The sequence below is a fragment of the Egretta garzetta genome, unplaced genomic scaffold, assembly GCF_000687185.1.
Source record: "Egretta garzetta isolate BGI_Z169 unplaced genomic scaffold, ASM68718v1 scaffold27, whole genome shotgun sequence".
Taxonomy (NCBI): Eukaryota; Metazoa; Chordata; class Aves; order Pelecaniformes; family Ardeidae; genus Egretta; species Egretta garzetta.
The window spans coordinates 1,977,790-1,989,044 of record NW_009260400.1 but is presented as its reverse complement, the minus strand read 5'-3'; the positions used below and the strand labels follow the sequence as shown (position 1 = coordinate 1,989,044).

The 11,255-nt window shown below is 52.8% G+C and overlaps 1 protein-coding gene across 1 annotated transcript in view; it reads right to left on the bottom strand.

Annotated features, from left to right (window-relative positions):
• Window positions 1–7: 7 nt before the first annotated feature.
• Window positions 8–11,255, bottom strand: part of GOT2 (glutamic-oxaloacetic transaminase 2) — a 12,608-nt gene continuing 1,360 nt past the window's right edge. The window contains exons 2-10 of the mRNA XM_009643268.2: window positions 7,133–7,289; window positions 5,555–5,683; window positions 5,122–5,181; window positions 4,835–4,996; window positions 4,082–4,186; window positions 3,024–3,174; window positions 2,593–2,758; window positions 1,478–1,628; window positions 8–986 (exon numbers count right to left, since the gene is read on the bottom strand). Coding sequence (XP_009641563.2) covers window positions 864–986; window positions 1,478–1,628; window positions 2,593–2,758; window positions 3,024–3,174; window positions 4,082–4,186; window positions 4,835–4,996; window positions 5,122–5,181; window positions 5,555–5,683; window positions 7,133–7,289 — 1,204 coding nt within the window. The 3' untranslated portion in view covers window positions 8–863. The remainder of the gene's footprint in view (window positions 987–1,477; window positions 1,629–2,592; window positions 2,759–3,023; window positions 3,175–4,081; window positions 4,187–4,834; window positions 4,997–5,121; window positions 5,182–5,554; window positions 5,684–7,132; window positions 7,290–11,255) is intronic.

Genomic DNA, 11,255 nt, shown 5'->3' with positions numbered 1-11,255 from the left:
GATGTTTTGTAGCATCACCAGAAATTTGGCTGAACCAAGCAGATGAGAGGAACACCCCACGGCACCCCCACGTGAGGGTGGGCATGGCGGGGCCCCCCTCTTGGCTCATGGCTTTGGAACACACACGACTCTGCATTGCAGGGAAGGCTGCTTCAGGCACAGGGCTAGGCTCCTGGGCTTGGCACAGGAACACGGAGAGGCAGAGACCAACAGAGAGCAGTTCGCAGAGGAGGTTCTTATTTGGGGGAGGAGTGTGAAATTGCTTCACCTCAGAGCTCAGGGGCAAAGTCAGGAGAACCAGGCAGGTTTACAGGAGGGACCCGTGTCTGCCCCACACACCAACGCCCCTATGAATTACACCTGAAAGGAGATTCCCAGACGGAAAAAGCAAAGCCAGCAATGGAGCAGATTTAAGTAGTGAGAAGTCCTTGGAACTCGTTTGTCAGAGGGCAGCTTTGGTGGCTCCCCTGCTCAGCCCACCCAGCTCCCTGCCTGCTGCCGCTTGCGCCAGCGGCCTCACAAAGCCTTCTCATGGAGAAGCAAGTGTGGGGAAGCCTTTGGTGCCTAGGCCGGTAGGGTGGCAGCGCTAAGCGTTTGCTTCCTCCAGTGCAGATGGGTGCTGGGGCTGATGGACAAAGGATGGAGAGTGGGGGAGAACGGCTGTGATGAGCGGGAGCCAGCAATGATGTCCCCACTCCACAACGCAGGGTGGTTTTGACTAGGCTTCTACAAGTCATCTACAAGATACATTCAGCAGCGGTCTCAAGTGCTGTGCTTGGAAGTATTCTGCTTGTTTCCCTTCCCTCCCCATCTTCGACCGGTGGGGAAGGGAAGGCCACCAGCTCCAGGGCACACCTTTGTCTTTACTTTGTGACTTGATGGATGGCATGAGCCAGGTAACCTACATTGCCTGATGTAACTCCCGCCACAGAGATTCGTCCGTCCTTTGTCATATAGATGGAGAACTCCTTGGTCAGCCGCTCCACCTGGGGTGAAGAAAACAGAGTTCAAACCACAGGCCAACCTCTGTGCTCTTAGCAGAGTGCAAATTTACCCAGCTTGCCAGAATTGAAAGTTGAACTGGGAGCCAGCAGGCATGGCATCCCACTGCCTGCAGAGCCAGTAGTGCACCCCTGTAAACCAAGAGAGATTCTGCTCGGTTCTCAGGCAACACGCAGATGCTGTGAGTGTTCAGCCAGGAGAGTCACCTTGCTTGAGCTGACCTTTAAGGTCACCTTAGAGTGGCACCAAGTGACTGCTTCCTTTGACAGATAAGCAGGCTCCATCTGCTTTCAACCTCCACAGAGCAGGGAGCAGAGAAGACATGGGTCCCCACATCCCCACAATGCTCTGGCACTACAGGCTTGGAGATGCTCCTCCTGGAGGAATCAACGAGGGCTCATTTTGGCACCTGCAGTCAAGATCGTACTGACAAGGACCACAAATGACACCTTGAGACCACGGGAACTGTGTTTACCTGCTCAGGCTTCAGCCCTGTGAAGCAGAACATGCCAATCTGGTCAGTGATGTGCTGCCAGTTGTGGGAGGATCCCTCTTTCTTGAGGTTGGACACCAGCTGAGTCCGCATGCTGATGATCCGGTCAGCCATGCTCTTCACCTCCACGAGCCTGAGAAGCCAACCAAGGAACCGCTCAGAGCAGGGCTGGGATGCGCCAATACTGCTCTCCCCACCAGCTACCGGAAATCAACCCTCCCCACCTGGAAGGACCTCAGATCCCAAAAACGTGGGGGATGCAGCTGAGCAAAGACCAGAGAGCATGAACCTGTAGCTCCAGCTGGGGAGCAACTTCTTTCTCCTGGTACTTGAAGGTGGCTGCTATATATTTATTCCATAGCTGTTGGACACTACTACCAGAGTATTGGCATCTCTCCCTTCTGAAAGCCATGGGTGAGTAGGAGGCCTCATGGTAGCACTGCCCAAACCCAGATAAAATAGCATCTGCAGATAAATGAAGAGTTGCGGGGGTACCTCCCAGCGCAGGCAGACTTCCCTGCTCCAAGGCAGCAGAGCTAGGAGAGGTCTCTGCTGGGCCCTGGATCAGGCACAAGCATCAGCCTGTGCCAAAGGAACATGGCCCCCAGCGAGGCCACAACACACAGCCAGCCTTTGTTCTGCCAGGCCATCTGCTGGCAGGGTCTCAACACCGAGGGGCTGGGAGAGCAGCACGGGCTGACACCGGGAAGCTGGCTTAGGGCATGAGGGTTACATTCCCGGGTCTTATTCCCAGGGGACTTATACTTCCACTTCCCCCCTGTGAGATGTACTATGTGGCTACAACGCCTCAGTCAGATCCCACAGCCCTCAATCCCAGGGGAACTTTACCTCCTCCTTTACAGTGTTTTCTGCCTTGGTAACACAAGGGGAACCCATTTGTGTCAGCCTGGACTGATACCAGCTGATGCCAGGACACAAGCAAGGATTTCTCTGGAGGAAAGGGGTGGCATGCGGTTCTGACTGTATCCCCGAAGCTGTGAGCTGCCCGTGACAGCAGGATGCAGCAAGCACAGCACGGGGCTGCCACAGAGAGACCTCGTGTCTCACTGTTGTGAGCATTAGGGGTTCCCTCTTACCACTCCTTACGAAGGTCAGGGGTGTTCAGGATGATAGAAGCAATGCGGGCTCCGTTCAGGGGTGGGTTAGAGTACATGGGGCGGATGAGGATCTTCAGCTGTGATTCTACCCTCTTGGCTTCCTCTGCATCACTGCAGATCACCGTGAAGGCACCCGCACGCTCTCCTGAAAGAGGGGCAATCAGGTCCCAGCCTCTGCTCTTGGATAGCCAGGGCTGGGGCAGGACTTATCCAAATGCCATGTAGCTTTAGCGGAGACATTCTCTTAGAAGGGTCTTAACCCGCTGGGAGCTGGTTATCTCCCGCACCCCGACCTGTACTGCAGGATGAACACAGGCAGCAGAAAGACACTGGCTGCCAAAGTCCGGAGGCAGTGGGGTCCCTCCAGCAGCCTGCGTGAAGCAGTCTCCACACCACCTGCCCTCACTCACCATACAGCCCCATGTTCTTGGCGTAGGACTGTGACAAGATGACATTGATGCCCTGCTCGATGAAATACCGCACAGCCCAGGCGTCACGGTTGATATCCCCACTGGCAAAGCCCTGGTAGGCCATGTCAAAGTACACAAGGAGGTTCCGTTTCTGCCAGTAAAGGAGGTTTTTTTTCGGGTCATAGGAGCTGTTCACCCCCGCAGGGAGCAGGGCAGTAGGCTGAAAAGAGCCATGCAGGCAGTGGGCTGCTCACCTGCAACTGTGCTTCCCCAGAAGGAGAGCTCTTCCCCTTCGTTTGCAACAGGGAAGGCATCCCCAAAACCAGCTACCCACCACCGAAACAAGCAGGTCAAGATCCTCCCCCGTGCATTTATGGGATGTGCAGTCTGGCCCAGAAGGCAGAATTGGATTCAGCAGTAATAAATTATTCCATTTCAGTGTCTCCTTTATTATCAGTTTCCAGGAAAACCACCTGGGAACCCTCTGGGCAGGTGCCAGCCCTTCCCATGCCTCCAGGCAGATAACCCAGCTGCGCTGCCCCTCAGTCAGGAGACCCACAGCCACCTGTAGGTCCCAGAGGCCACTCTGATATCTACCAATTCTCAGACCACTCCTAAGGCCTGGCATCCCCAAGCCAAATTTCACTGGCTACAGCTTGGAGGAGCAGCAGGGAAGAAAAGGAGAAGGATGGAGGAAGAACCTGCCCCTATCTGTTTACGGCTGAAACTCATGAGGAGACACCAGGCATGTGAAAGATCTTCCAACATTTTTAATACACCAGCGCTGGGAGACCCTTCCCAGCTATCACAGCTGACTCTTTCAACCCTGCTACTTTCCTTTTAGGTTTCCCTACCCCAGCTTCCCAGGAAGGCACCAGCAGAAAGTCTGGTGGTCAGCTAGAAGCTTTATGGATCCGCTTGTCTGGCTCCTGTCTTCAGGACAGGAACATGACACCCATCCTGGCTTCTTCACCTTTAGCGCAGTGAAGACCAGACACCAACCCATGAAAGCCCAGAGGAGCAGCACAGTCAGTACCCTGGGACACTCTCCTGCTCACCTTCACCGTAGCCGCCAACTCCTTCCATTGCTCCTGCCGGGGATCCACCCCGGTGGGGTTGTGAGCACAGGCATGCAAAAGGATGATGCTCTTCTCTGGAATTTTCTAAGGAAGATGTTATAGAGAATGAATTATTAATGACATCTGAGCACTCTCCTCAGCAGCTGAGATGGGACTCTTGCCCTACACAGCTTAGACAAGCTCTGCAAGGCTTCTAGCCTTCATTTGGTGCCTTCAGGCATCATATTAAAAAATGGTCCGAGGTCTGGAGCCCCTCTCCTACGAGAAAAGGCTGAGAGAGTTGGGATCGTTCAGCCTGGAGAAGAGAAGGCTGTGGGGAGACCTGATTGTGGCCTTTCAATGCTTAAAGGGGGCTCATAAGAAAGATGGGGACAGACTTTTTAGCAGGGCCTGTTGCAGTGGGACAAGGGGCAATGGTTTTAAACTCAAAGAGGGCACATTTAGACTGGCTAGAAGGAAGACATTTTTTACAGTAAGCATGGTGAAACCCTGGCACAGGTTGCCCAGAGAGGTGGTGGAGGCCCCATCCCTGGAAACATTCCGGGTCAGGTTGGATGGGGCTCTGAACAATCTGATCATGTTGAAGATGTCCCTGCTCATTGCAGGGGGATTAGACTAGATGACCTTTAAAGGTCAAACTATTCTATGATTCTATGATATTTAGGCTCAAGGAAGATGATTACCCATCTTCCCACATCACCTCCCTGCTTCCAAGCATGAAAAGCAACTCACAGAAATGTCATCCATGGCTCCAGAGAAGTCAAGGCTGCATGTCTTGGGGTCGTAGTAGCGGTAAGCCTGAAGCTGCAGGCCAGCATCACGAAAAATGGGTGTGTGATTGCCCCAGGACGGTTTGGGTAGATACACATCACGGCTAGACTTGAAGAACCGTTGCTGATCAAGAGAAAGACAGAGCATCCAAACAGGTTGAATGGATTCAAACAGTTAGAAAACCCCAAAGATTCAGCTCTGGTCAAAAGATGTCCTTCCTCTCCTTCCCCCACCAGACAGGGACTCACCAGAAAATTGGCTCCAATTCGCAGAGATCCAGTCCCAGAAATACCCTGCACAGTGACATACTGCAAGGGAAGAAACAAATACACAGGTCTGAGCAGCCAGGGTACGATACAGGGAAAGCGCACTCACTGCGTTGGCAGAAGCAAACCTCTGCGACAGCTCACTCAAACAGGGACACTGGGCTGGAGGGAACCGCATGGGTCAGCAACTCCAGCTGCAGGGCAGGGAGTTGGGACCCCTGGCAAGGTCAAATCCACTCCTCAGGAAGGGTTATTTTGCCCCAGCCTTCAGAGGAAGCAGTTATCCTTGGGTCCGGCCAGCTTGCAACACAAAGGCATGAGTACCTGGCCGGTCCTTCCACTTTTGCTGGGCAGCCATGTACCAACTGTGCGCCAGACAGCACTGCCCACCCCTGCTTCCCAGCTCGCTCCTTACCCGGCCACTCTTGAAAGCCTCACTGTTTTCACCCAGTGCCAGTTCTGCAGATGCCCGGGTGAAATCCGCTAGCCCTGCAATAGGCAGGTACTCCTTGTCCATCTTCTTGGATGCTATCATGGCCTCAGCCTGGGAAGAAGGACACACATTCAGCACGGAAGGCATCACCATAGAGAGGATGGTAGACAGCTCAAGGTGGCTTCTCTTCACATTCGCTTGCTCAAGAGGGGCAAAGGTTGGTTTTACAGAGTTCCTCTTCAGAGATCAGGGCTCATTCAAAGCCAGGGCAGCAGTAAACATTTCAGGTGACACTCTGCTTTTATCACAGGGCAAGGTGCCCAGTGGCCACCAGAGCCCTTAGTGGGTCGGTATAGCAGAGCCAGGAAACCCGGCGCTAGAGGAGAGCAGCACTTCCAGCCCGTTACAAGTCAGCACTGCTGTACAAGGACGCACGTTTCTTTGCCCAAGCAGGAACTGTCCTGCAGGAAGGAGAGACTTGACTGTTACCAAAAAGCAGAGGTTGTCTCTACATAGGGAGACATCCCCAAGCCAGGCTCCCTTTGTAGGGCCTCGTCATACTGGGAGCGGGTTAACAAAAAAGCCCATCCCAGCCAGCGTTGAAAGCAGCCTGTCTGAAAGCTAGCTAGCTCACCCAACCCCTAAACACTGCTCCCCCGAGCTTTGCTAAGCTCTACTTTCAAGCAGATCCTGCATCAGAAACCAGTTCAGGTCCCTACCTAACACAGGATCGGAGAGCAGAAGCAAGAACAGCAAACAAGGATCCATGCTCAGGAAAAAAATGCAGTGACGGAGACATCTGGAGCGCTCTGGGAACCCTATCCATGCTCCCAGACCCGGGGGACAGACCCTAGCAGCATTCACATACCACCATAAAACTGTTCCTGTGACACCACCCAGGCTCCCCAGTTGTGACCCAGCTGCAATACGTGCTGACACAGGGAGAGCGAGGGGAAGGGATGGCTTTAAACCCTACACTGATGAAAAACATGGACAACGCGTCCTCCCTGTGCCAAGGAGACCAGTCGGTCAACACGCATGTCACCTGCCAGCTATTACTGGCCTATTTCTACACTTACAGCCCTGAAAGGCTCCATAATCCCTGCAAGGGCAGTGTCCACATCCAGCTCCCTGGGCTGGCATTTTAGACTGGCTTATAGAGAAACCGGTAACAACAGCTCAGCAGAATTTCTAAGACTAATCCATTAAGGGGACAACATCAGCTCTTTCCTCCCATGTGGGCCAGCCCAGGGAACATCAGCCTGTTGAAGAAACACCTTGAAGTTCAGAGGACAGATGGGTTGGAGGGCTCATGGAAGTCAACAACAAATTAGATTTACCCAGATGGGAACAGGACATGTCTTAATAACTGACTCTGTTGTCTCTCAAAAGCATTAGTACTGCTAAGGAAGACATCCAGGAACACTGTCCTGCTCTGCTAGAGACAAAGCCTATTCTAAGGACCAACAGGCAAACCTTGCCTAGAGCCCCTTCCCTCACCCCCCCAGGGCACTCAATGCCTTGGATCCGGGCCTGCCCAGCAGCCAGCACCAGGCTCACCTTGCGAACACAGTTCAAGACGTACGGCTTCCCGTTGTCATCCCGGTATGCCCCCACACCCAGGTTCATCTTCTTGGAGTTGGTGTCACGCTTGAAAGCTTCTGTCACCCCCAGGATGGGGTCAGGGGGACCCATTTCCACATGGGACCACCATGAGCTGAAAGGGAAAAAAAAGGAGCAAGAATTAGGCTTGAGAACTGGGCAGGGAGGTGCACCAACGTGGCTACAGAGAAAACCTCAAGGGAAATCTTGTTTTTAAACCACTAGAAAAGGTAAAAGCAGCGCTAAGAGAATTATCCAGGGGGAAAAAAACCCAACTCCTTTATATTCCATGATCTGGCACTGCATTTTACATTGCAGAATGGGCAAAGAGCCTCAGTTCACTGTGGCTGAGGATAACTGACCCTCTCCAAGTCATTAATGCATAGAAACAGCCCTGCTTGCCTTATATGTTGACACCAGAAAGGCCAGACCCAGGCAATTGCACAAAGCACAAATACAGAGCCTCTCCCAAACTCCCGGAAGGGCTCTTGTGTATGAAAACTAATCTGCTTTTCCCACAACGTCCACTGACCTAATGAAGAAACTTCTCTTCCCTGCCCTACAAACTCTGCCTTGCTTGAAGAGAGATGTTGCAGCCAATGCTGTTTTCCTGGAAATCACACAGGACACTTTCTTCAGTGACAAGCTCTGATGTGAAGGTCCCTTCCTTGGCTGTGAAGCACGAAACCTCCCGGCATCAGGAGCTTTGCCCCCCACTCCCCAGCAACCACTCTACAAACCACCTGCCTCTGTCCTGTTGGCAGGACATCCTGAAGACGGAGAGGCTCCCTTAATGTCAAGGGCAGACCAGACCACGCTATAAAAAGAAAACTGTTATTCTCCATTTGGCCACGGCCTCTGCCCAGCCCCATGTCCAGGCTTTGCAGGCTTGTAAATAGTGCAAGAGGCGAGGCATTGGTGGGTTTTAATCTGCTTGACAGAGGGCTGTGGCTGTAACAGCCCCCTCCAGAAGACAGGAGTACTAAAGATGACGACTACAGGCAGCTCTGAGCATCTTGACTCACAGCATCATGCAGGCGGCTATCCAGACCCCAGAGCTTGGCAGGGGCAAAGTGTGAAGCACAAGGCAGATGTGCTCGGTGTGGTGACAGATACAGTACATCTGAAGGCAGCAGGGCCAGGCGGGTTAAGGAAGCTCTAGCGCTCAGCAGAGCATCATCTTCTCCCTCCACTCTGTCCCTGTTTTGGGTCAATTTAGACCCAGTTTACTCACTACATAAACATACTTTGCACTAGCATGTCTATGTAGATTGCATCTCGTGGAGCCCCAAACATCATTTGCCTGCTTCAGACTTAACTGCTCTTCCCATCAGTACAGCACTCCCAAATAAAAAGCTTCTGTTCCTCCTCTTGACAGGCTCTGTGGAAAAAAAAAGGGTAGCAAACACGTACAAGGCAGAACCACCTCGGGTAGTTTAAAAATGGAAGATGTGCTTAGCATTTTCTAGACCACTAACAAGTGTTAATTACCTCTCTGAAGGAGGATGAGTCAGTTGTGCCAGCAACACACACCCTCCAGAGAGGGAAACGGGCTGCAGGCAGTGGGGAGGGAGCAGCCGAGGGGGTTGTCAGGGCAAAAACCTACTGCAGGTTCAGGCAGCATGCAATGCTGCTTTGGAAAACCTCTCCCGACACCTTCCTGGCAACACAGAGAGAAACACCCTCTGCGCAGGAGCGTGTGCCTCAGCAGTTTACCTGCTCTATGATTATTTTGGTATCAAGGGCTGCAGGAGCCTGGCCATCTCTTTTAAAGAGCTGCTGCTTCGGAGATGGTGACAGCACCTTCTTTCTGCTGGGCTTTTCACCAAGCGGCTTAACAGTGCTTGGGGTATTTAGGTCCCGATCCTGCAAACACTTAAGCAGGTCACTGGGCTCTAATATACTACTGCTGCAATTAATGCTGATCCTGCAGGCGTTTATCTAAGCTGTAGCACTCCAGAGAGTTAAGTACTTTCATTCTGAGCCAATCTTAAGGAAGCAAAGGGTAGGTTTAAGACAGATTTTCCCATTCTCAGCCTGAAGGTTTTGGGGTGAAGGCTAAAGAAAGACTGCTCTGCTGTTTCCAGGGAGGTGAGCTTGCAAGGAGACAGGAGAAAAATGTCCAGGCTGAGTTGTCCAAACCCATCAGGACACCCAAGAGATCACACAGGCAAAGCTTTCTAGACAGGGGTTTGGGAGAAGAGATCTACTGGGGATCCGAGGCCACCAGTCCTAATGCACTGCTACCCCTATGTTACCATAACGTTGTTGTCTCTGCATTGTGTTATATTTCATTTTGAGCAATTAAAAGAGCATTGGTCTTGAATAAAGGTCGGAGTTATAAACTGCACATCCTCTCTGCCAGGCTGGAGGCATTTCAGTGCAGAAAACTAAACGAAGGGAAGTATAAGCTGGGCTTGAACTACCTGAGGGATACCCGATGTAAACCAAAGAAAGCACGACTTCCAGCCACAGGACTTGAACACAGGTGGCAGAGTCAGAGTTTAGATGCTGAGCAGACCTGATATTCAAGCAGTCTCCTTATTCTCCAGCCAGGCTGGTCTTCCGAGCTGGTTTAATGCACAGCTGCAAGCACAGTGTGACAGCTGGGACAGAGAGAAGGTAGGAAAATGCACCAGGAACTGTATAAACCAGCAACACCCTTCAAAAATGTAGGAGGAACTTACAGCCCGAGCTGTAGAGACCTAAGAGAGTGCTTATGGACTCAGGCCAAGCCCAGAAAACAAGGTTTCCTCTAGGCAAGCAAAGCATTTACAAGTCCAGTGAAGGTTTCCATCGTGAAGAGACCAATCCACATTCCCTGAGGTAGAGCCACGTAAGATACTGGATTTCAAAACCTCTGCCAAAGCTCCTGTGGCAGTTCTGCAAGCCGGAGCAGAGCGGACGGGCCAAAGGCGACCCTGGCTGGATACCACAGCTAAAGCAAATATTTACACAAGAACAAAGTCAACAGGCTACTACAGTCCTTTCAAGCCTAAAAATTCATTGCCCCAGTCAGCTGCTGCAAGCTTCCCACCAAGAAAAGCATTTAAAATAGCTGTCTGGTGATAACATCAGATCAGCAGACCGAGTTATCACCTTAATTAGTATGTGTGTCAAGGGAGCCATTTTAACCACTCTGTATCCCTTCACCTCCTGATTTCAGAAAGACCATTCCCAGCACAGAGCAATGGTAAGTACCACGTGAAGTCGCTGAAGATAAGGAAACAGAAAACTGCTAATCACTGCTTGGCATCCCTCAAGGGGGGATAAGAGGCGCTGTGCACAAAGGCTCTTTACTTACAAAAGGGATGATCTGCGACCCTTTGGAATAGGAAAATAAAACTGCACTGCTTTCCTGCACTGACAAGGGCTGGGAATTATTCCTTAAAGATTCCCGAGCCAGTGTGGGTCAGGAGTCAAAGGGCTGCGGAGAGCAGCCAAGGCCTTGCCCAGATCCCTCTGCTTCTTGGCCACCTGGTCACAGTGGCGTGCCCAGCCAGTGCCCTGTGGTTCTCAGGTCAGCTGTGCTTTGTGGAGCTGTTGTGGGCTCCAGCTCCACCCCGTATCCTTCCATCCATCCCTCTGCTGGCTTTGGAGACAGTGAAGTCCCTGGCTGCCAGCGCAGAACTGGTCCTCACAGCAAAAGCCTCGCTCCCATCCCACTCGCGCCAGGTTCCACACACCCAAAGGCATGGCTCTGGCGCAGGCAGTACAGCACGCTGGCACCGCTACCCCAGCCCCCGTTTCATGGTGTGTGTGGTGTGTGCCAGGCAGCAGCACCCCAGCCCCATTGCACAGCACATGGGCTCCCTCATGCCCCATTGCACCTGCAGGGGGTGCCACCAGCAGCACCTCAGGTCCGTTTCTTGGTGCCTAGGATCCCCCCAGGCCCCACTGCACAGCAGCATCCCAGCCCCACAGCACGGTCCCCAGTACCCAGGGCGCCCCCGGCCCCGGGTCCCCCCAGCCGTGGCGCATGGTGGCCAGGATGCCCCAGCCCTATTGCCTGGTGCCGAGGGCCCCCCGACCCCTATTGCCCGGGGTTCCGGAAGTCCCCCCGGTGACCGGAAGCCCCCCC